Below are 25785 nucleotides of genomic sequence, written 5' to 3'. Positions count from 1 at the left end.
AGGCTTTACAGATGTTATATGCAAGCATTCTCTCACCAATTGCAAGTGAGAGGGTGTCAGAGGGTAGCAAAAAATTCACTGTAGCATGTGTGATATAGTCACTCGGCTATAGGCTTTCTTGGTTTTTTTGTTTTGTCTTTTTTTTTTGTTGCAAATGTGAAATGAATCTAATTTAATTTGGTTTGGAGGATACTACCAGCTAGGCTGCTCTTATTAAGGCTCTTATAGCTGCACAAAAACTGTGAAACAAGTTTCTGGAAGTTGTCACAAGGAATTGTGGGGCAAGCATCACCTCTCTGAACTACATCAACGAGATCAAGATGGGTGGAGGGAATGGAGGGAAAGTGGCTAAGAGATATATCACCATTTAAAAATAACACCTGGATCACAGTGAACAGCAAAGTGATGACATGTGAAAGTGTACAAGTAGCTGAGGGTGGAATTTTCCTTTAAGGAGCTCACATTTGGCTGTTAGCCCTGGTCGGCTCCATTATCACAAAGTAGCAATGATCTTGACCTCGTGTGAAGCTAAATTGCGTATCCAACTCACTCCCTTCTGCAAAGAACCTGTGATGCAAATTCACAGAGTTTATATATAGCCTGTCTTTCATCAGCCTGCTATTCCCCGATGCATTCCCAGTGGCTAAATGGGAAATGTGGACCAGCTCTGTGCTCATTCACACATGTGGACTTATTAGCATTGCCCGTGGCTAGTTCTTCTATTATTGCACGTGTCTTTTTCAAATTTTCACAAAGTTCACTCTATCAATGAAATGATAAGAGTTAAATGACCAAAGCTTACTTCCTTCTCTGCCTTTTTCCCACAGCATGTTTCAAAGGATGAAGCCAGACTCATGGGATAGCCATGTTTTGTCCCCATGACAGCTATGTCACTCAGCCCTCTCTGCAGTGACACCTGCACAGCAAAGGATGCTGGGAAATAATGACCACTTTTATCCCGGTCAGGATGACAAGGATGGGGAGGATGAGGAGGAGGAAGAGGAGCAGGGAAGAGAAGACAGAAAAGGGGAAGGTGGACGTGACACAGAGAATGGAGGGTTAGAGGGTCTGGAGGAGAAGGAAATGACGGGAGGACGACAATCCTGGGAAGGAAAAGGTGGCGAGGTGGTGAAACCAGCAGCCATTGTGGTCGGTAGACAGAGAGCAGACCGGCCCCTGAGGCCGGGGAACCTGGGCAACCGTGGTATTGCTTACATGTCAAATCAAGTCCAGCTACATCATCAAGTAGCCAATAAGCAGCAGCAGCATATCATTGCAGCCAATCAGCAGCCGCATCACCTAGGCCTGAATGCACTGCAGAAGAGACGAGCTCTCATGGAGCGCAGCATGACCACAGTGGCTCCGCTGGAGGACACTTTCCTCACCATGATGGTGTTTCGCATTGGAATTCCTGACATCAAACAAACAGTAGGTGCATGGTCTCACTATGGCTAAATGCTATGAAAGAAATGTCACGATACAAAGACACCTACGGATGAAACAATCCCAGGTTCTTCTTGAAATGACACAAAGTTGAGGTCGAGAAAAAATATCGTAGTGAATAGAGTTTTTCATATCTAAAATCTGTAAGAAAAACAAGTAGATATAAAAAAAAGAACTGTCAAACTCAATTAAAAATCCATTAAAAATCCAACATTTAAAAGTCTAGTTATTAATGTTATAAAAAGAGTCTACCCCACAAACAGAGCACTGACTGGAAGTCTTTTCAAACAAGGAAGCAGTTTAAGGAAAGTCTCTGGTATTACTGCCCCAGAGGGGGACAGCTTTAATTCAACAATTAACAGACAGTTAAAAATCTCAAAAACAATGTTGATGCAGTCCTAGAGGAAAGGAAATTTCTAAATAGATGTCTTCTTTGTCTGGCCTATTTCTCCTACATCAGTATAAGATTTTGACCATGTTCTCGTCTGTCTTAATCTCAACTCCAAAGAAATAGCCTTTTTTTTATCTCACTGCTCTGATTTTTACTTGTCTTAAATAATCAGCTGTTAAGACAGAACAGAAAGATCCTAAAGAAAACTTGATTGGCCTGATCTCCTGTTTTTTGTGTGTTTCTCATGTGATTCACAAACTGGACAGGATGAATTTCTTATTTCTTATGTATTATTTTGCTCTTTATTTCTCCTTAAGGGGGTTTAGGAGAAACAGGTCAGATTTCAGTAATCTCCAAAAAAGAGCTGATTTTAATGGTTCACAAGTACAGGCAAAACTAAACTTGTAAAGACCATTGTAGTGATGGCAGGGGTAATCATTTGTACTGGATCCCTAATAAATACTTTTGTTCCATCAAATATGCTGGTTTATAGATTTGGTAAGAGGCCCCTCAGCAAGCCTATTAGGTCAGCACTTGGTTGGTGTGTTCGTCCTCTACTTTATACCCCTTCTTTCTCTTGTTTTAATCTCACTCTCTCTTTAGAAGCTAAAAGGATTCAGAACTCCCTTCCCTTTCCCTTTTGAACCCAACTTTTTTTTTATCCCTAAACGAAAACATTTTTCAGTTATTTTGCTGCAGTGTTGACTCTACAGCTGTTTCAGATTAGTCGCTGAAAAGTACCCAGGGGTACTTGATGCATACATTTTCGTGCACAACTGTACTAGCACATCTCTTATTTCAGAGCATTTTCACTCCAGACATCCCACAAGCCCAGGGGTGAGTCCCAAAAGGAAGTAGAAAAAAATCCCAAGCTTGACTTGTGTTGCACAACCTGCGAGGGAAGACATATTCAGTCAACAACACCATGTAAGCATCTGCCATGGGTCAGGTATAGGCATAATTAGTTTCCAAAACTGAGGTGGGTATCAATTCACACTTATAGCAGCTCTCAGCTGTACAGTGGCAGCAGGTGAGAATTGGCCAGCCCACACACGCCATATCCAGGTGAGAATGGATGCCCAACTGTAACCCCTCCCCCCATCTTCCTTTCTTCATTTTCAACTCCCTGAACATGCCGACTGTTCTACATGTCAGCTAATCTGCCCTCAATATAACAGTAATTGCTAATTATCTAATAGGTTTTTAATGAGTTTGGGGAGAGCTAGAGAAGTAAGTGACTCTGAAAAGGAAGGAATATGTGGAAGGCAACTGCGTTGCTCTTGGGTCTCCATCAGCCATGGGCGTCATATTCAGCTCTGCACACCACTGACAAACACTCAGCATCCCAAACCTCACAGCTGAAATATTGTTGAATTGAATTAAGCAGAGATGATGAGAGGGAGTGAATATTAGGACTTAGTTAAAGAGGAGAAAGTGGGGAGCAAATAAGCGTAGAGGAAGATATATGCATTTACTAAAACCATAACACAGCAAATAAGGGTCCAAATAACTGCTGAGTGGGGACAAGTAAGTGCCAGGAAGATCTCAGAAAATCCTTGATTGTATAAAGGAGAACAATGGGGAGAGAAGTGTCGCTGTAATATACAGTATACATTACATTAGACATCTCTCCTGAGGAACAGCTACTCAATCTCTCTCTCTTATACACACACAAACACAGTCGCACTGTGGAAATATAAACACTACACTGCACAATTACACTCCCATAAGAACGCGCCAACTCACACATATTTTTTACAACTCACTTATATGCGTGCGTATACACACACAGACACACACATCCTCATCATGCGGTTTACCTCCTAGGGACCGCCAAGACATTGCTACGGCAACGGGTGCCTGCCTCCACTAATGAACTGGTTGCCATGCCAATAGAGTTGGCTACACTATCAAATACCGCAAACTAGCGGGGGGGAGGCAGAGGGGAGCTGTGCGGGGTGGAGGCCTGAGGGGAGCAGAGGGGACATGAAAGTGTGCTGAGCTGTGCAATTTTACTCACAGTTCTCTGAAATGGAACAATAGCATGGACGCATACATCTCATTCAGACCTCTCAGCCCTGTTGGTGAGCCCCACCAGATGGTCTTCCTGTGGAAATGCAAGAAAATGGAATAATATGAGGAAATGGGCAGCACAAATTCACCGTGAAATCTAGTTAAGCATACCACATACACATAATGCATCCAAGGTATTTTTTTCATTGTGGCCAGTGAGCCTCTGGTGTATCACACACAGACATACTTAAAGAGGGAAGGAAGATTTTTTTTTTTTCACTCCAAACTAGTTTGTTATTTCTCTTCTGGATTGTGGTTTAAATCTGGCATTATGCATGCAGAGATCAAAGACGAAAATAACGAAAGGGAAATATTTATCCCAGTATAGAATCTTTACTTCTTCATCAGGGGTAAAGAGAAAACGTGGTGTGATAATAAGTGTGAGCTAGACTTGAATGTTCTGAGAGCACAGACTGTAAGGATAGTATAAGTCATCTTATTTCCATGAATGTGGCAGATGATCAATTATTAAATAGTAATGCATTCATATTCTGCACACACCACAGTCTCATGCATTCATCGTTCACCAGCTGATGTTAAAATCGTCAGGCTACATTATTAATCCATAATAATAAAATGCCATTGGCCAGATATTTAAGCATGCTGAGGGAATGGAGCTGAAATTATGTGGAACAGAATTTAATGAGATACATAAATTCGGACATGTGCATGCTCAAGTTTACACATAAACACATGTTCACCCATGAAGGTAGCTGTGGTTTTGTTGATATCCAGACAGAAATTATCTGATTTCCTGAAAACCAAAGAAATACTGGAGCAGAAGATAGGGTGCACAACAAGTATCACCCAAAATATTAATAATCACTAATAATAATCATAACACTGATAATATCAAAAGTAAGAACTATCATTCATCCTGTAATTACTCTTTTGTATAAACATATAAGCAGATTTTTAAGACCAAGCTGGTTGAGGTTGAGGTTTATAACAATGTACATGTATCATATTTTCATCATACTGTAGGTTTCCTTTCTCAAAATCTTTATAAAATAACTAGCTGCTATATCTGTTCTTTGTGGTTACTGGAGTAAAAATTATATAATTACCACTGACATGTAGTAGAAGTCTGATGTAGCAGTTTAGTTTAAATACTGCAGTACAAGTAACTCTAAATTGTACTCAGGGTACAGTATTCAGGTTCATTAAATGTACATAGTTACATTCCACATTTGAAACTATAATTTAATGTAGCCTCTATCATATGTTAACTTTTCCAGATTAGCTAGTTGACAAGTTAAGCTAAGATATCTAAGGTAAACTACATGGTTAACCGTTTCCCTTTGTAATAATAATGCATGGTCAGAAACAAATTGTAATTTAATTTGTATTTATACTAAAACTGTTTGCCTGGGGCCTTTGACCTTACTCACAAAGCTACTGAAGGGATATCAAACCTATGGTAGGCTATGGTCAGCAAGAAAGCTTTGGTCAGTTTATATGATTTCATGACCACAGTATGGAGGTAAGTGAAATTTTGTCTGTGGCACTCAAAGCTTTATAAATTGTCATGAAACATTAATCAGCAGCATCTCTTTCCAGAAACAGTGCCATTATTACTCTATAGACAATAACAGTAAACCCTTTACACTCAAGTCAAGTACCTCTTTTTTTTTTTTTTTAGATGAATAGGCCGTTTAATTTTGCATTGTGGCACCTTGTCCTCTAAAACCTGTAGTTCTTCTTAACCATTATTATTTCTGACTCCAAAAACATGAACGCACCTCCACATACCCTGTGTTCCCTGTCTGTCAGAGGTGTGTCCAGTTTGACCAGGACTGCACGGTGTGGAACGCTAAGCAGCAGATCATCTGCTCCCTCAGCGAGTCTTTGTGGGACGTCTACAACTACGGCCTCTTCCAGCCGGCTGGAGATGGACGGGATGCCAAGTTCCTGGAGGAGGAGCGGGCCCTGCAGGACTACTCACAGTCCTTTGAGAAAGGGGTGCCTTACCTGGAGGTATGTAGGTGGAAAGGGTGGAAATGTCAGAATTTTTTAACCAGACACTAAAAACTAGTCTCTCAAATTAAGATTGTTTCAAGCTTCTAATAGTGTTTGCCACATTTAACCGTTCATTTATATTGTCTATAAATTCTATTTGTCATCATGAAAATCTAAAATCTTCCCCACATTGCAAAGAATCAAACAATCTGGTGGAAAAATACTTGATTTATTTATTTGGTGGACTAAAGGTTGTCCAGTTGAGAAATAATAAGTCTAAAAAGTACACCAAAAAAAAGTCTGTAGAATATCCATAAAGTCTGACAGAAAAAGTTTAACAATAGCAGTTTAACTTACTGCAGTTTAATAGCAGTTTAACTTACTGCACATTTCATCTTTTTCATCTTTATTGCTCATAAACCATAAGGAATATTCAACAATTGCTACTCAAGTGTGTGTGTTTTTTTTTTTTAATAAATATATATTTTTCCTCCTTCCTACGCTCATCACAGTAAACGAACAAGTAAATTAAATCTTGCAGGAAACTTCCTACTGATGCAATCTAACAACCCACATCCCAAAAAGTGAAGAAAAATAAAACAATTACAACTAATTACTAAGTTACATAACATACAATATGTAATAAAATCCATGATGACATGATGAACACACACACAAACACACACACATATATATATATATATATATATATATATATATATATATATATATATATATATATATATATATATATATATTCACTTTTTGGGAAGTGGGTAGTTAGATTGCATCAATATGAGGTTTGATGCTGTGCTATGCTATGATTGTCTCTCAGTGCCCTCTGGTGGTCAGGCTGCTGTAAGTGTTGATGAGCTGGGTGGGGCTGAAACAGTATCCTGCACTCAGGGTTTGGCTTCAAACCAGAGTGTTTACATTCTTGACAAGGTCCCAGATGAGAACACGCCTGTGGACTGATGAAGCTTTGTAACTAGATTCTGCTCCAGGGCAGTATGTATCTCACAGCACCATGAGTGGATGTATTTATAACATGAGTAATGTCATTTCAGTACCCACTGGTACGGAGTAGTTGCTGGACACTGTTGGTTCTCACTGTGGACCACCACTTGCTAATAAGCACTGTGTGGTGATTTTATTCTAAGTATTAGGTCAGTTTTCTCTTTTGTCCGGACCCAACACACCTCTGAAAAACACAGCTGCTCTCTGGCTGTCTGAGGTGCAGTATGTGGTTCAGCTCGGCTGTGAGCTGCTAGATAGGAGCTTAGTCTTCTCCTCCCACCTCAAAGCTCCCGAGCCAGTAAATGATTTGCCAATTCAGTACAGTACAAATGTGGAGACCGCACATCCAGTCAGATGGCTTTCATTGACGCAGTCTCCCATTCAGAGAGGAAGTGCAAGGTAAACCCACCTGACCTCAGTCGACAAATCTTTTGAAGCAAGGAAGTCTTTTGAAGACTGATTCTCTAGACTATATTTTAAACAGGTGTTTTCACTTTCCCCACCTGATTTTTATTCCTGAAGGCTGTAAAATATTTAGACAACCACATATGTAAAATTACTCTATGACATACTTAATTATCATTAGAATAAATAATCACCATTAACTGTTTTTTACTGTGTTGGTTTTCTTTGTTCCCATATACACAGTTTACATTTTTATAAAGTCTTCCATTGAATTCAGCCTGAAACATTTCTTTTAATTATAAATATAAGCCTTATGACAAATATTTTCATTTGTATAAATTGTCAGGAAGAATAAACGCGGTTATTCTGAATCTGTATTTTAGTTACAGGTTTAAAAAATTGAACCTTACATGTGATCAAGCTTTTCCCAGAAAAAAAAAACAGAGAAGCAAATCTGACTTCATATTTTGAAGAAATAAATCATGGAGCTGTTCCAACGCCTTTGAGTGGGAGAGTGAGTTTCTGGAAACAGTGAGAGAGTTTAGCTGCAGTTAACAAGAGAAATGGTGGTTTAAAGCTGCAATGCTGAATTTAACAAAACTGAGTTATTTGCTCAGAAAGCAATGCCCAGTTTTATTTCCCTGCTTTTAAGAAAGAATTGTTCATTTTGTAAAACACCAACTGCACAGTTAACAGCATAAACAGTAATATATTTCCTCTATGTACATTGTCACTGATAACCTGAACTGTGTTGCAGTAAGATTCACAGTTTTCACGCGCACCTTTTCTGGTCCTCAGTTTAGGTACAAAACCAGAGTTTATAAACAGACAAATCTGGATGAAAAGGCTCTCGCAAAGCTCAGCACAAAGGTATTTTTTTTTTCTCTTGTCTATTAAACATTAATGGTGCAAAATATTAGTTTCCACTCACTGACAACCTTGTCCTTCTCTTTCGTCCCCGCCCAGGCCAGTCTGAAGAAATTCCTGGATTACATTCAAACTGGAGCAATAGAGAAAATAGCAAAAGTCCTTGATAAAGGTCTTGATCCAAATTTTCATGACCCTGACAGTGGAGGTGAGTTTGTCACGAGCCTGTGTGCAACCTCGTTGACTTATATAGATTCATTCTTGGTGTACAAAAAAGGATGTTATAAGTGATATTGAGAGATGATTTCAAATTCTGTAAGAATATCTGGGGATGGATTTTCTACCTGCCATCCTTCCTGACCCTACACCTCCTCTGTGGTTCAGAGACCCCGCTCTCTGTGGCCGTGCAGTCCGGCCTGCCAGTGGAGGGCATCAGGGTGCTGGTTCAGGGTGGCGCTCATTTGGATTTCAGAAGCAGAGACGGCTTGACACCGGTGCACAAAGCTGTTCGAGCTCACAATCACGCTGGGCTGCTGGTAAGGATTTTGCATTAAAGTTGCATACAGCATTTTCTTTTTCTCCCTTTCTCCTCCTTCCTCTGCTTGTCTGCCTTGCATTACAAACAGAATATACACACCCCCACACCTTAAAAAAAAAATGTTTTTCCTTTGTCTCTTCTTGCCAGGCTCTTTTGTCCCTCGGAGCGTCCCCAGACTACAAAGACCGCTGTGGCCTGACCCCGCTGTACCACACTGTGCTGGCAGGGGGCGACACTTCCTGCTGCGAGACCTTGCTGTACTACAGAGCTAAGCTGGGGACGAGGGACGAGAATGGCTGGGACGAGTCCCATCAGGTACCAAAAGACAGTTCAAGACTTTAGATTAATAATGAACTCACATAACTATCTATCTATCTATCTATCTATCGATTCCCATATGGTTTGCTGGTGTCCTTTCATATTATCATGTTAAGCATCTCTGGTCTTTGTCTCTCTTCATGTAAACTTCAGCAATGCACCAACATTTCTCTGTCTTATCTCTGTGGTTGATGTCATGTGCCATCGCCCTCAGTCTCTCTCTCTCTTTCTCAGCATTTTCTCACACCCCTCTCCTCTCAGCCTTCCTCACTCGTCTCTCCATTCTCTCTGCTTCCTCCCCTCCTTCTCTCTTTCCATAGCACAGGGATGAAGAGGAGTTTGGAATGGAAGAAATACATAAGGTACCCTTCATCCCACCATCTCTCCATCCATATCAGCCTTTCAGAGGAAAAGGCACTGAGAATCATGATATGATATAAAAAAAAAAAAAAAGTAGATAAATGAAAGTGAATGAGGTGAGCACATAGTTTTCTTAAACCTGTTCAAATGAGTCATCCAGACCTGAGTCCAGTTCAGAAAGAGCATTGGATATCATCTCTTTCTTACTGTAGTTATGGGTGCATTGCCTACATTATGTCTCTGTGACATTCTGGTAAATTTGCGTTTGTGCTGTGAGCCGGTTGTCATGGTATTTTATTTTGGTTTTGCCGTGCTCTGTGTTTTCTTTCTTTACTTTGTACGTATCTTGTGATATTTTAGTCCCTGCAGAAAAAATATGAGGAAACCTCACAGCCTGCTGAAGGCTCATTTCTGCTGTTTTAATGTTTTTTTGTTTCCTGTCTTTTACACCATGGTGCAATGTAATTGGCTCTGACCTGTTTTTCTGTAAGAGTAATTATGGATTTAAATGTGGATGTGAGATACATTATTTCCCTTTCTTTTTCTTTGTATCTCTTTTGCAGCATCTTTCTTTTTCTCTCATTTTCTGACTAATTGTCTTGCACTGAAACACTCCTATATAAAAGCACCGCCCTCACTTTAACTTGTCTCCTTCTATACTTCATAATCCTGACAATTTGTGGATATTTCTATCACACTCTTGACATTAAAAGGCTTGCCAGAATGGCTTTGCCCAGCACTTGGAGCATCTGCTGTTTTATGGGGCAGACAACACTTCTCAAAATGCCTCAGGGAACACTGCACTTCACATTTCTGCCCTGTACAACAAGGCAAGTGTGGAAACAGATCCCTTATATTAAACCATTATTACCATAATTATTGCTGCTTGTTTTTTCTAAAGATGTTAACCAATCTCTTTCCCTCTGTGAATGATCAGGAAAGCTGTATCCGCGTTCTTCTGTACAGGGGGGCAAATAAGGAGGCAAAGAACAAACATGGACAGACCCCTTTTCAGGTAAATTATTTAATTATCATTTTTAATATGTTAGACTTTTTAGTACATTTACAATGTGAAATTGTGGTTCTAGAGTGGTTCTGAAGAAAAAGAGACAACACAAACAAAAAATAACAATAATTGCGAGAGCTAGAACAATTATGCCTCATTTTGTTTTCCATGTTTGCAGCTAGCTGTAATGTCTGGTCACTTTGAACTCGGGGAAATCATCAAAAACCATAAAGATACTGACATAGGTAAGCTTTCATGCCAAACTTGTTAAAGAAAATAATAAATCAGTTCCCAACACCCGCCTTTTTTGTACCTTTCAGAATCTGTCATGAATTTGCCCTTACGATCTCCTTTCTTTTTCCCTGACAATCTACTGCATATTTCTCCTTCCCTTTCACCCTGTCACATCAAACTCCGCTCCCCCTCCTCACTTCTTTCTCCTCACCTCTGAATCTTTACTGTAAACTTCACCGTCACGCCTCACACTTCCATCTTCAGTGCCCTTTTTGGAATCGCCAAAGTATGTTCCCAAGCGAAAAGAGAGCGCCCACACACTGCCTCTCCCCTCGCTCCATTCCCACCCCCTACTGCGTGCTAACAGTGATAACACCATGACCCAGTCTGACCCTCTGGCCCTGTCCAACAAGGCCGCAACCAATCCCAACCCGGTACAGGTACTAAAGACCATTAGGCACATGGCCATCTACCAATCTCTTTGATATTAGATATAATTATTGATGCTGCATTGCTTCTCAGGCTCTTACAGTAAGGATTGTAAGTTACCAGAGCAGCTTTGTCGCTTTGTCTTTACGGGACTTGGTGTGTTTCTGCAGGCCCAGCGCAGGGCCTCCATAGGCATGAGAAGCTCCAGCAGCCCCAGAACTCGTACCCGCTCCCCATCGAGAGGGAGGGGAGGCCAAAGTGACACAGAGGAGAGGCACCGGCAGCCACGAGGCAGACAGGGGTAAGAAGCCTGTGGAGGGAAGATGTACTGTATAAAGAGAGGAGACGTGGTGGGTTCCTATTCTAACCAGGTCCTTTAAGGTCATCCACAGGGAATCGCTTATCTCCAATTACAATCAGCTGTATGCAGAGTTATTACTATTTGTGCCTCAGCTGCATACTGTGCACTATTTTTAACTGCAAGAATGCCACATATTTTAGGTGTGGTATGGGTGGACATTGTTGTCCTGCAAGGCAACAGGAAAAAAAAGGAGATATTCATCGCCTCAAAAAATTAAATGGTGGTGCAACAGCTCAATCACAACAACATGGACATAAACAAGATCCACATCTATAAGCTGAACTTAGAGCACAGGACAGAGGCACACTGACTGAGTCCGTCTACATACCTGACATACAGCGGAGCCTAGACACTGTTAGTAAACACAATAGCTGCAGCATGCATTCTTACTGTTGGGCTGATTAGCATGACTCAACTGTCTCTGTTGTATCCTGACAAGCTGTATGTCGTCTCACTTTGTCTCTCTTGTTTTTCCACAGTGTGCAACACAGTCTTATCTCTCTCTCTCTCTCTCTGTCTCTCTCACTATGCAGTGCGACCTCAGGGGGCAGTGGGGGAGGTCAGATGAAGCGTATGTACAGTGCAGTGCCAGGGCGGGTGTATGTGGCCACTCGTGCCCACTCTGCTAGCGGAGACAGAGAGCTCTCACTCAACAAAGGGGACAAAGTGAAAGGTGAGATGCAGCCAAAATTAGCAAATGGTGAACAGAAAAATGAGAAAACTCCTCCCTGCAGTTTTAACTCATAACAGTTTTAAAAGCTGTTATGAAAGATGAGCTAATAGCAGTGGAATCATGCTGTTGTTTGATTTTGTGCATTTTTTTTTTTTTTATTCAGACAATTAACTAAATGTTCTCCACTGCAGAAAATTTGGTGTAACGTTGAGAAACTTTGAGTGCAGTTGCAGTGCAGTTTGATCCAGAAAAAAAAAGTAAGCTACTGTATCTAAAACATCAACAGCAAGGAAGAGATGTACATGAGGGAAGAGAGGATTGTAAACAAAAGAAATGAGAAGCACCAGCATACCCATCCAATCAGCACAAAGCAATACATGTTTCCAGCCATTCTCAGTGGGTTGTACAATTTTATTATAAAACTAAAGATAACTAAAGGTAAACAAGGAGAGTTGAAGGAAAAATATATGACAGTGTAAGAGTATGTGACAGTGGATTTACTACCCACAGTATATTCTATCCATTTATCTATGTCTATCTCTTTATCTATCTGTTTATCTGTCTATCTCAGTACTAAGTGTAGGAGAGGGGGGATACTGGGAGGGAACAGTGAAAGGTCGGACTGGCTGGTTTCCTTCAGACTGTGTGGAAGAGGTGGCGGCTCTCAGCAAAGACAATCGATCAGGTGAGACAAAACCAGTGGGAGCTTCACCTCACCATTGTATTTTAAAATATTACTCTGTCCACTGCTGTTTTATAGAGAAGGATTTTATAGCAGAGATTCAGTCATTTTTAGAAATTTAGACTTTAGAAAGTCTTGTGCCTGATTGGAATTTTTTTCTTGTTCTTTTTTAATTGTCTATGTATAAATTGAAAGAAATTATTAATTGATTTTGAGATTACGCTCGTAAAGTTAACAAGGTCAAGAGGTGGGTTCATATAATATAGATCATATAAAATAGTGCACAGAGTGGAGAAAGGGCGTACAGGAAAATGAGTTACATAGTCCCTCAGGCTGGCATTATCCTTTAAATCACCGTAACACCCAGCACATGTCACACTCATGTTTACCAGCAGGCCCTATTTTTTTGCAGCAGACAGTGGCACAGGCATTCGCTTTTGTCATACTTTCACAGCTGCACTGTTCACCCAGCAAGCAAACCATATGTCACGTTGAAGACACAAAAACAGGGTGTAAATATATTTGATCCATCTGAGCCTCAAGCTGAAAACACAACACTTCTACAAAGAGACAGGGAAGGTGTCATGACGGAAGCGGAAAGTTTATATTGAGCATATGTTTTGCCTGCGTGTGCCTTGCAGAGACGCGCAGTGAGAAAGCCAAGAGGAAGCTTTTCCGTAACGTCACTGTGGGAGCTTATGATGGCACTGATGGGCCCAGGTAAGTGAAGCTGCTGTGAACCTTACAACCTGTGATCGGCCAAAAGCGTTGTAGTCGATAAGTAAGTTGGGCCAGACACAGTAATTTATCTTTAACAGCTTCAAACCTGCAGTAAACCCAGCTCACCTTCAAGACAGAAACGCTTGAAAGTGTAGATCTAAAGTGTGAATGAGAAGGTGACTGTGTTTGTCTGTCCGCAGCTGGTCAGCCAGCGTGTTCTGTGACAGGCCCCAGCACCTCACAACCCTAGAAATAGATGGACTAAAACAATGATTAAAGCTGATTGGCTGCAGCCTCTCATATAGTTCTGGCTGTGGATTGTCATGTGAGTGTGGGCAGCAACTGAGCTGTCTGCTCTCTGGTTTATTACTGTAAGGTAAGACTGTGAGGCCAGTCAAGATGTTAGAAATAGTTGACACACTGTTGTTTTGAGGGGGAAGAGGAGATCCTTGTGTGTGTGTGAGTGTGTGTGTGTGTGTGTGTGTGTGTGTGTGTGTGTGTGTGTGTGTGTGTGTGTGTGTGTGTGTGCTCACTTGTTTCACCAAGTGTGCTTTCTTGTGTTCCTGCATGCTGTATGTGTCTGTTTTCTGTTGATCCTGAACAGCACTTGTTCTCTATTGTTCTGCTGTGTGAACACGTCAGTGAGAGCACAAAGAGCAGCCATGTCATTTTCAGCTCCGACCCTTTTGGCTCCACCAGACGCTTGTCTCTTTGATACCTCCATCCACATGCCTCCCTCTCCTCTCTTGTTGCTTGTTTACACTGAACACAATAATGCTTTAATGAAAGGCAGAGGTGGGGTCCTCCTCCTCCTCCTCTGTGACATCCGTCTGAAGCTGCAGCCCAGCCCTGGGCAGCTGGAGTTGTGTGTTATAAATCCATGCATATTTGTGTGAGTGTGAGCATGCATGTGAATATGCGTGTGTCTTTGCATGTACATACATTATCCTGCTGATGAGTCATAAGGAGGATGAAACACCAAGCGTTGGTTAGATCCCAGGGCTAGAGAGAAGGACTTTTCAGACGCCACCCCAGGGTTTTACAGCCTCTTACACATTGTAGCTGACATTACCCTTGTGCTGAGCAGCTCTCACTGTCATTCAAAAAAGGGATTCACTTTAATGCAGCTGCGCTTGTGTTCTAAATGGAAATAGCAGCCACTGGGGTTATATTACCTGTGTTAAGTTGGTTAAGCGTAATTGCAGCAGCGTGGTGAAGTGGTGCTCAATTAAGAGCAAGGTGATCCAGAGCATGTTCCCACACTGCAGCTAGGCATTTGGGAGAATGTCAATTACTGTTTCAGAGAGAAATAGAGAGTGGAAGAGTGTTTGTTAGCCTGCATGGTGATGACAGCTCTGCTTTACAGGAGAGGAGGGAGCAAGATGAAAGTTGGCAAGTGTGTGTGTATGTGAGTAAATCCAGGGTGGGAATCAGCTGTTGGTATATCTGTGATACACCAGTCAGTGGATGAGCAAATGCAAGTGTTGTCTCTCTCTCTCTGTCTCTCTGTCGCCTTACAGTTATACCCATCCCCCGCATCCCCACCCCTCAAATTCAGCTCTCCATCTCCTCTATTTTGCAACCAAACCCTCTTCCTGTCATCCACCAGCACACACAACATACACACTCTCCCTGTTGTGATAATCGCTGGTATTCTCTCCCTCTCCCTCTGTCTTCCCTTCACATTGTCTTTCTCTTGTCTGAAGTATGTGGGGTGCAAAGCGGCTCGCTCTCTCTCTCTCCTTCCCATTCTCCACCTCTCTCGCTCTCCTCTCTCCTCCACTCTCGCGGCTCTCTTCGGCTGAGCTCTCGCTCAGGAAGACCAGGAGGAGGAGGGAGGCGGGAGAGAGGAGGGAGGAGGAGGAGGTGGTGGTGGTGGCGGAGAGTGCGCGAGATAGAGGAGGGGGGGACATGGCAATGGGGGGATGCGGAGAGAGAGATTTCTCTCTCTCCCTCTCTTCTTCGTGGCCGTCACTGGGCCCCAGAAACAGGAGCGTGTGGTTCATTTACAGGTAGCGGCTGTTTCCTCATTCATTGGCTGGCTATGGATGTGAGGAGAGGACAATGGAGAGAGGGGAGAGGTAGATGATGCTATTGAGAGGCCGTGCCTTTTCAAAGACAGACTAATAAGCTATGTATCTGTGCGTGTGTGTGTGTCTCCGAGTGTGCGTGCGTGTAGATGTGCGTGTGTCTGAAATTTTTATTTTTCCTATGCATGTGAATATCTGTGTTACTGAAGTGGCTATTGAATGGAGACTCTGCAGCATGTTTATTTCTGTGTCTTCCTCCCGTGTGTGTCTCTGAACGCGTGTGTGTTAGTGCGTGAAAGGGAGCACATATTGATGCGTTTCAGTCAGACAGTGTGGGTGTATTTCATTCTCTTTGAGTCATGATTTCTTTAAGCAGATATTTTTCATTCACCAGGACTTCCCATTTATCCCTGTTCCTTTAAAAAAATGCTGCTGTCACATCCCATATTTTTTTCTGTATCCCATTGTATCATTAAAAAATGTGTGGCATTTTGACTGTACAGAAAGATGTATGTGAATAAGTGGCAAGAGTGCAGGTTTGTCAGTTCCTTTTCGAGCTCTAATTTGAGATACTGGTCATTTCTGTGCATGTCTGTCTGTGTGTGTGTGTGTGTGTGTGTGTGTGTGTGTGCATGCATTTTCATTTATGCGTGTGTGCATGGAACTATATACACTGAATAAAATATATGTGGTCTTCACATATAAGTGTATACGTCATAGTGCTTAATTGCTGTGGGAGTATCTCTCCTGTACATATATCTATGTATATGCGCTGTTCATCTGTCGCTCCATCCACAGTGTTTGTCACTAACACCTGTCACTTGTGATGTGTGGGTATTGTCCCCACATAACCAGTCTATTTGCATGTGCATTCAGCAGGTGAATGGTTAAAAAGCTGCCTTTTTTCTCAGTAATTGTGGATAGAAGAGAGGATGACTCAGGAGGGTACATAATAACTCTGGTCTCTAGTAGGCTTATAGCTCCATTGCAGCCAGTTCAGAGAGAGTGTGTCCTACAGCCAACAGGGATTAACCAGGGACGTTTGCGCTTTTATGACTCCAGTTGGTCGGGCCACAGAGATCAATATGGTGGCAGATCAGCTGAATAGTTTTATGTATGTAAGGTAAAACAGGTGTGTTACTGCAGGCCAGCAACACACTTAAAACCACCTGGAGGTCCAACTCTGGCCATGTGTCCCCCTTGTAGAAGTGTATGGATGAAGAGCCCGATGGATCCGTCCACCCACTCCGTGTTACTTTGATCCTCAGAGAGGGAAAGCATGATGGAGGACAGGGTGAGAGAAAAAGGAATGAGGTGTGAGGAGCAGATGGCTGGAAGGCGGCTGTGCGTTGGCGAAACAGTAACATTGATGGAGAACACACAAGGGATGGACCTCGGTGGGGGAAAGTAGTGATCGTCTGTTCAGTGCTAAAGTTACGGTTTGGTGTCGAGTCTGGATCTTCAGGCCTGTGGGCCAATGCTCATGACTCTGCTGTACCTCTGTGATTCCACAACCAAACTTTGTTTATTCCACGCTCTGTCAGATTAAATACGCAAGAACTCACTTGTATCTGTGCTGTTTGAGACAGTGTGGAAAATAATATTACAGTGTTATTGTTATTTTAGTATCAGAATACTCAGAAGTGGCCGCGACAATATGAAGTTGATGTGATGGCGTCCTCTGCCAGACATTTAAAAAAAATTCATGTCTGCTGCCTGAAACTTAAATGCAAAACAAAATGTTTGCATTTTTATATGATATAGTGAATTTCTGAAGTGGTTACATGGCTGAGATGCCCTGATGAGTGCCTGGCTGCAGACCATATTGTCAGGCAGCCAATCAAATGGTTGTGTTTAGATTAAGATTCAATTTAGCGCCACAGTTTGGGTTTGCTGACTCAAGCAAAGGAGCCATAATTTGTGTGCAGCCTGACATGTTTAAATTCCATCTCGATTTGCTATTTCTCATTCACCTAAATTTCCAATTTAAAAGAGGGAGAGACAAAAAACTGTGTTCCCATTGGAAATTATGTCCTTGAGTATACCCAGTCTTTCACTGCATTGTTTAGTCAGTCAAACTATCACTATAAATAAAGGCAATTTTTCAACCAGGCCACTTGCTCTGTTCACTCATAGTTTAGCCCTTCTAGGAAATCATATCCTTTGATTTGATTTCAGTTGGAGTGTCAATTTGAGTTAACGTTCAGGAGCACAAACTAACACAGACATGAGCTGCCTTGGAAAGAAATATCTGGAATTCCTCTGAAATCATAGCGCTCCGCTCAAGCCCCGGGCTCTCTAACAGAACCAGGGTGAATTGACATTGTTAGAAAGTCAAGCCCAGAAATGAGTCATGAGATGTGGCTGTGTGTGAGTCCATTTAAACAGTCCTATATTAGAGGAAGGATTGTAAAGCAGCTCAGCCAAAAAGTCCCAGACATGGTAATAGAATAATGTAGGAACTTGCCGGGCCAGCCGATACACTACTCCAACCATCTCATAATAAGATTGCATCACAAATGTCTGTGATCACTGTTTCTGCCCTCTCAAGCTGTAGTCTTTGAGCGAGAGGAGCTGTTTGTGTAGGGGGATTAGAGGCCTGTCCAACTTCTTCTTGTACATAATTTGAAGTGTCATGTATGACCGGTAGTGGTGCACTGGAGTCGAGTAAAGCAGTATCCTTGCAAAAGCTGCCAGAGGCGGTGAAAGCTAATGCAGCGATTTAGGTGCATTTGGAAGTTTCCATTATCAGTGGAGTGTATGTGCACATTTTTCTAATGTGCCGTTCCCCGTGGCCCACTGCTTGTCAGCTCTAGCTGGATTAGTCCATAGTATGGAATGTCATCTCATGTTCACTTCCTCCCATTGTGACACTAACTGTATCCCTCCCATCAACCCTTTTGTGCACCGGCGCTTTTTGTATGACATTCTCAAGCCAACCTATCTTGTGCTGCAGTGTGATTTCATAATGTGATGCAGTATAGCTGTTTTCCACATTCAGAAAACGCTTTATTTGCATGACAATAACACTTTCTGTTGCTATAGAAGTCATATAGCTCTCTTCCTCTCCGATTCTCTCTCTTTTTCTCCCTGTCTCTCTCCATCGCCGTTGCCCCTTCTCTTTTCCTCCCTCTTTACTTCCTCTAAGTGACTACATCATTAAGGAGAAGACAGTGCTCCTACAGAAGAAAGACAATGAGGGCTTTGGTTTTGTGCTTAGGGGAGCCAAAGGTGAGCCTCTTCTCCAAAATTCACCAAATATTCCTCTGTCTCTATAGAATTCTCAGTCTCATGTGTCTCTCTATCCTTTCCTCATTTTCAAACTCATGTTCTTGGTATCTGTGTCTACTCAAGCTCATCCTTTTTGTCTTATCTTCCTCAGCTCAGACTCCCATAGAGGAGTTCACTCCAACGCCAGCGTTCCCCGCGCTGCAGTACCTGGAGTCTGTCGATGAGGGGGGCGTGGCGTGGAGGGCCGGCCTGAGGATGGGGGATTTCCTCATCGAGGTAAGGAGAAGATGCATTTTGGACTAATGCACACACTAAACCCAACACTGAACTTGATCTGGGGTCCTGAGTTTTACTAACAAGATACTTTATTCAGAAGCCATGCTTGGATGAAAACACCCTTACCGATGCACCGTGCATTTTTGGGTCCATTTTATTGTGGCAAATATTTATTTCCAACTAGGGAAATAAGTGGCTCCCCTTTAGAGTTAGGATAATTGACAAGCCATGCAAGAGGAGCTACACAGTGAAACAGCTAGGGTACACATTTTCTCACTTACAGAGCTTTAATGAATCATTACGCAACAAGCTACATGATGCAGTCTCACATTTTGAGTGAGACGCTGGACACATTTTTTACATTTTTAAAAAGTCATACTGCATAATGAATGTGACAATGTTCCTTTAAGAGTGTCTTTAAAAGGTCTTTCTGGGAAATGTAGGAAAGTAAGAAGACATACATCGGTTCAGGCTGAACAGAAGTGGGTAGATGAAAAACTACATTTCGTTTCAAAACAACTTCATTCGTCACAGATCTTACAATACAACAGCCTTGTAGTAAATACCAGTTTGATAGAGCACATAATCATAATTACAGGTTTTAATCCATTTCTGTGGTACATTTTCATACTGTAGTTTTTATAATGTTAAAATATGTATTATAAAATATGAAATATATATTCTGTATGTTTTGTATTTTAGTCTGAGTGGGTGAGGCACTGATGTACTTATGAACGCTGTTCCTCATTGATGAAGCACAAGCATTGCAGGCAGCAACTTTGTGGCCATTTTGTAGCTTTAAATTTCCCTGTATGTTGCCTTGAAAACTCAGTTCTAAAAATGGTGATTGTCAAACCTCAATTAAATCTGACACATACAGCTAATTGATATTCAACCTAATATGACTCACTATTGCTACCCAACCTTTGTAACTGTGATTTATTGTATTCGCTGCCTGAATTGTTGATGCATCCATCCAAAGCACAAAAAATGATGTATGTTTGAAGCAGAGTCTTAAAAATACAACAACGTAGCTCAAACACAGAAAAGCTACATCACCAAGGGAACCTGTGGTCGCAGGTAGACCTGTTCTGTACTGTAAGGTGCCTGTGTGTTTGTGTCCACCCCCTTTAACAAGAGTTGATTTTTAATTCAAATGGAAATTAATGCAACACATCAGCTCATTCTGCATTCAGTCCTTCTGTGTCTTTGTGTCAGGTCAACGGCCAGAATGTGGTGAAGGTTGGCCACCGGCAGGTGGTCAACATGATCCGACAGGGCGGCAACAGCCTCATGGTGAAAGTTGTGATGGTTGCTCGAAACCCTGAACTGGAGGACACTGCTCGGAAGAGGGGTAAGAGTCAAAGTTTCCTCGTGTGTTGTTTCCAGCCTATGTTTATGATGTGACGATAAAGCTGATTGCATGTTTACTTCGTCCTAAAAGGCTTTTTCGATGTGGTTGTCTTTTGTGACTGCATGTTTATATGTGGATACTAAACATTAAGTCTGCATTTGGCTGGCTTCCCTTGGCAGCCCCGCAGCAGACTAAAAGACTGACTCCTCCTGCCATTGCCCTGCGCTCCAAGTCAATGACATCAGAGCTGGAAGACATGGGTAAGATGATAGAGGGGACTAAATACTGAAAGCAAAGAATAAAATGAGAGGAGGCCTGGAGAGAGCATATGAAAAAATACATCAAATTCATGTCCCCCACGGTTTTGTTTGGGGAGGGGGCTTCTTTTTGGTGGGTTAGTAGCTTCTCTGCAGGATGATGGCACAGTACTATGGCACTATTAGGGAAACACAGCATTAAATATTAACCAAGTTGATGCAGGAAGCCAAGAAAATGATCTAGTACGGATGTGATTTCATTTTTAGTTTGTTGGGGAAGTCTTTTGATTCACTGGCACTTTTGAATTACCCATAAAGAAGAAAGGTGATAATTAAACAATGAAGCTATAAATGCAATTGCATTTGGTGAAATGCCACTTGTGTGATGCCATCAGTCACAAACTGCTCTTTGTTTCCTTCTCCTCTGAACCAAATATGCTGCATACAGTGGACAAAGGTGGGAGAATCATGGATTTGTGTGCTCTCATTATCATTTCTGTTCCCATCACCATCCCTCTCATCACATCAGCGTTCACACCATCACATGTGTCTGAGTATGTATTTCATCCTTTCATCTGCTTTATACACATGACTACACAGCAGCTCTAGTCACACCTAATTTCTGTTTCCCGAATTATGTATGCTACAGCTGCCTCTCCATGGAAAAAGAAAGCAGGTGAATATCAGCCTTTATCATTACCCCTATCAGCCCCTGAGCTTTAATTAAAAGTCAGCCTGTTTGATGCATTTTTTTTCACCTCCTTTTTCAGAGTACGAGTCCTCTCAGGGTCCTGATAAGAAGAGGACAGTCTATCAGATGGCACTAAGTAAGAAACCACTCTCACTGCTCTTGTCATACTGTAAGAGGGTGTTTTTAAACCTTGGGGGGGACAGGAGGTAGTTCACTGAAATCCCCCTTTTTGTGTTTCTTCCTTTATTTAATGCCCCCACTTACTAGCTTTCTTTTCTGGCCTGTCTCTGTCTTTGTTTTAGATAAACTGGATGAAATCTTGGCTGCTGCCCAACACACTATTACATCAGACAACCAGGGCCAGAGGGGTCATGGAGGCAAGAGGGACCGGAGCAAGAGCATTGTTCCCAATGTCTCCAATGAGGTACTGTTGGGAATTGGAAGGAAATGGTCCTAGTTAGGGTTATTACCATGATGTCTGAATAGCTTCTTAAACTCAATTTCCATATAATCTACAATTTTTTTAGAAATACTAAACACCCACAGACATCTGCAATATCAGATTCACATATACAACAGAGTTTCTCCACTGCTTTAGGATGCAGCAGATATTTAGTCAGGGAAGTGACTAATACTAGCAAAAAAAGAATCCTATCTATAAATCAGCTTGGTGTTTAGTTTGTTTTTAGCCCTGTGTGTTGTCCTGCCCCCACTGCACTTTGGGGAAAATGATTGACAATGGACCGCCCACATCAAAACATTTGTTTAGCTGTGAGTCAGGTTGTGTCCATTCATCTATCCTCTGTTGCCTGATATACTAACACTCTGACTGACTGGTCCTTGTGTATTGCATTTTACTGTATATCAAATCAAGCATCAAATTTGATTATATGTAGGTAAATGTTTCCTCTCCTCTCTTTACTCCCTCCTGACCTTTAAAATCTTCTTTTGCTTCCTTGTCTTCTTTTTAAAATGTGTTTTGACACCTGAAGCAACCGTACGAGCAGCAATCTTCAGTGAGTATGGTGCAGCAAGGACCAGCTTTTGGCTACAACCAAGCTCATTTTCAGCCAGGCCACGGTCCTCAGCATGCAGTCATGATGCGTCAAAAATCTATTGGTAACGGCAATTGTAATGGAAAGATTTCTGCCAGCTCAGTATATGAGTGCCAGTTTGTAACTGTCTGTATCCATGTGCTCAGGTGTAACAGAGGAGGAAAGGCAGTACCTCCACCCACCTGCTATGAAGCTGTCTCGCAGCCTGTCAGTGCCGGGACCAGAAGAAATCCCCCCACCCCCTAACACATCCGCCCCAGAGCCGCCTTTATCTGCAGGCCCTCATCCTGTGAGAGGGCCTGCTATGCCCATACCCCCTGTATCTCAAGCCCACTACCAGCTCCACTCCCAGCCAGGGCATCCTACTCAAGCAGGCTGGGAGAGGGGAGGCCCTGGTGGGATGAACCAGCAGGTCATGGTCCCCACCCTCAGGAGACAATCAGAAGGGCTGTGTGTCAGAGAACCGGAGGCTCCAAGGAGAGGTGGTGGCAAGATGGGAGGGTTAAGGAGAGGGTATAGCAGTGCTACGCCACCGACAAGTGCTAAACCTAAGGCCCAACAAGCACCACAACATCACCCTCATATAGCCAACCGGGAGCAGGGTGGAGGGGTTGGCAGGGGGGGAGCAAGGAGGGGTGGGAGAGGAGCTCTAATGAAGCAGTCGAAAGTGGAAGATGGGCTGCGACAGCACAGAGGTAAAGGAGGTGCAGCCAAAGAGAAGAGCTCCATCCCCATCCCTACCATCATCGTCAAAGCGCCCTCCACCAGCAGCAGTGGCCGAAGCAGCCAGGGTAGCAGCATGGAAGCTGAGCCCTCCCAGGATGTAGAAGAACACACCTCAGCAGATGCAACCCCAGACAGCCCAAATGCCAGTCTACCCTCACCACTCACCTCCACACCACCTCAGCCACCTACGTCCACTTCTTTGCCTTCATCAACTGTTGCCCCTCCTGTTTCTTCGCAGCAAAACCTGGAAAACTTGGATTACACTTCAACATTTGGATCGGCCTTTGGAGGAGGAGGAGCACGCAGGGAAAGAGAACGTTTACGAGATATGAGAAGAAAGAGTGCTTCTTTCTTCCTTTCATCTGAGGAGGACATTCAAGGAGAGGCAGGAGGAGGAGCAGGAGAGGGAGGAGGAGCACTTGGGACAAGAATCCAGCCTTTGCAGGGATCACAAATGGAGGTACCCACGCCTCGACTCCGGCCCTCCAAGTCTATAGATGAGGGCATGTTTTCTGGGGACAGCTACGTTAACTATTCCAGCAGCATGCCCCCAGCCTTTGGCCTGCCTGAGTATTCATCCCCCATCCTCAGTCAGGATGGACAGCCCAAGTCAGCTCCCTCAATGTATGGCACCCAGCCAGCTACTACCTTCATCCATCCACTTACGGGGAAAGTTCTTGACCCTTCATCCCCACTTGGCCTGGCCCTGGCTGCAAGAGAGAGGGCCTTAAAGGATGACCGCAGGACACGGCGAGAGGACAGACACTTTGGTCGGCAGCTGTCCACAGTAGGAGCGTTTCCCACCCCTGTTCAGACCCCAACTCCTTCCCTATTTGCAACCCCTACACAATCAGCCTACACTTCCCCAGTGTCGCTCCACCTAAGCTCCCCCACTGCCACCACCTCACCTGCATCTCTGAGCCGGCCACAGTCACCAAGGATATTACGTCTGGGAGGAGGAGGTGGGGAGAGGATGGAGAGAGAAAAAGAGGGAGGACCTAGAGAGGGTCTTAGAGTTCGCTTCTCAGAGGACAGAACCAGTCAATATTCAACCCAGTATTACCCACAGAGCCCCAGGGAGAGAGAAAGAGAAAAGGAGGTGTACGATAGTAGACCGGCTCCACCCATACAGCCTCCTCCACCTCCAGCTCAACCTGCCCCCCGCAGACCTTCCTTTCTGCAGATGGAAAGCACTACCAACACCAGCTACATCCCTCAGTACACTGTCCCCACAGCCCCAGCACAGACACATGAAGCTATGGGAGATGTAAGAGCAGGGGGTGGAGGTCTAGGACTGATGGTTCTCCCTCCACCAGCTCCCTCAATAGACGCAGATGACGAGTTTGTATTTGCAGATCCTTTACCCCCTCCTTTACAGTTTGCTAATGGTAAGAACGAGAGAGTCCAAGAGTTTCCTCAGCAGCATCAACACCCGGGTCAACACTCTGCTGCTGTGGCTCCACCTCCCCCACCACCTCTTCCATCTCCTAAGCCCTCAAACATTCCCCAATCCTCTTCACAGGGTGGTGACTCTGCTGCCTCCAGCCTTACCTCCTACGACAGCGAGGTGGCCAACCTCACACAATCAGCTCTTTCTCCATCTTATCCATCCCCACAAATATTTCCCCCTTCCTCAACCACCACCACCACCTCTGCTGCTGCTCTGCCGCCCACATCACTACACAGGCCCCAGCCCATGTCCCATTCGCATCCATATTACAGCAGCTCTAATGACGCCTCAGTAGGTGGTCACACCCCAGCCCAGGACAGAGGCACAGCTGCCCTCACCACCACCATGACCTATGCTACCACTACGATGACAGCAACTGCTGCTGCCACCACCACAACTTCACCAGCATCCTCTGACTACAGCATGACTATGGCTGGACCCAAGGCCGGCCTCAGCACAATGGGCAAAGCTGCTGACTACAGTCATCACACTACTGTTTTACCCAAGAGCGGGGACTGGCAAGATGCTGTGGTGGATTCTGGGATTGAGGAGCTTGACAGTCACAGCAGTAGTGACCATCATTTAGAAATGCTGGGACTGAGTGGGCTGAGAGGAGAGAGGGGAGGGGTTGGAGGAGATGGGCGCGGAGGAGAGGGAGAAAGAAGCAGTGAACATCAGGATCCTTGTACAACCTACTCAGGTGGGCAAACATTTGAGGTGCACAGTGCCAAACTGGCAAATCCTGTGTTTCCAAAGATGACTCATTACAAGGAGGGGGGAGGGAGAGTCCAGCCCGTAGCACTACGTAGACAGAACAGCACCAACCCTGCTCCCTTGCAGTTGCAGAGACAAAGCAACCCAGAAGATACCAGGTTAGATGGAGCTCTTTTAGATGAAAGGAAGCGTAAACAGAGTCGATCCAAAATGGAGGATGGCTTTAGCTCCACCCTGGCTGCCTGCTTAGAGAGACCTATGGAGACTCGAACGGTGGGCTGGGGTGATGTCGAGGACCATGAGCAAGGTGGAGTCCAGAGAGGTGGTATAGTTTTGGAGAGCCGCAGGCTGCACTCACCTCTTTCGGGTGTGAAGGCTAGCATCATCAATGAACTAAGCTCCAAGCTGCAACAGATGAGTAGCATGAAGAGCATGGATGACTGGAGCCACACTCCCAAGTCACCCACCATGCATAGGTTTGTTTGTTGTCCTTGATATCAGAATAACAGTTTGCATATCTGCTTA

At 43.5% G+C, this 25785-nt stretch overlaps 1 protein-coding gene across 1 annotated transcript in view; it reads left to right on the top strand.

The window, feature by feature from the left end:
* Positions 1–891: 891 nt before the first annotated feature.
* The window catches only part of LOC139608884 (SH3 and multiple ankyrin repeat domains protein 1-like), a 28329-nt gene continuing 3435 nt past the window's right edge, over positions 892–25785 (top strand). The window contains exons 1-23 of the mRNA XM_071463006.1: positions 892–1428; positions 5681–5884; positions 8087–8158; positions 8255–8363; positions 8540–8691; positions 8841–9008; positions 10085–10201; positions 10309–10386; positions 10556–10622; positions 10876–11051; positions 11211–11341; positions 11935–12074; positions 12646–12759; positions 13398–13476; positions 18655–18737; positions 18889–19013; positions 20232–20367; positions 20547–20627; positions 21274–21300; positions 21395–21451; positions 21618–21739; positions 22308–22434; positions 22517–25736. Coding sequence (XP_071319107.1) covers positions 931–1428; positions 5681–5884; positions 8087–8158; positions 8255–8363; positions 8540–8691; positions 8841–9008; positions 10085–10201; positions 10309–10386; positions 10556–10622; positions 10876–11051; positions 11211–11341; positions 11935–12074; positions 12646–12759; positions 13398–13476; positions 18655–18737; positions 18889–19013; positions 20232–20367; positions 20547–20627; positions 21274–21300; positions 21395–21451; positions 21618–21739; positions 22308–22434; positions 22517–25736 — 6083 coding nt within the window. The 5' untranslated portion in view covers positions 892–930. The remainder of the gene's footprint in view (positions 1429–5680; positions 5885–8086; positions 8159–8254; positions 8364–8539; positions 8692–8840; positions 9009–10084; positions 10202–10308; positions 10387–10555; positions 10623–10875; positions 11052–11210; positions 11342–11934; positions 12075–12645; positions 12760–13397; positions 13477–18654; positions 18738–18888; positions 19014–20231; positions 20368–20546; positions 20628–21273; positions 21301–21394; positions 21452–21617; positions 21740–22307; positions 22435–22516; positions 25737–25785) is intronic.

Source organism: Trachinotus anak, unplaced genomic scaffold (genome assembly GCF_046630095.1).
Source record: "Trachinotus anak isolate AG129_WGS33_773 ecotype Australia unplaced genomic scaffold, CSIRO_AGI_Tana_v1 ptg000025l, whole genome shotgun sequence".
Lineage (NCBI taxonomy): Eukaryota > Metazoa > Chordata > Actinopteri > Carangiformes > Carangidae > Trachinotus > Trachinotus anak.
The sequence above is the reverse complement of the archived record's forward strand: the minus strand, read 5'-3'. Positions and strand labels throughout refer to the sequence as shown.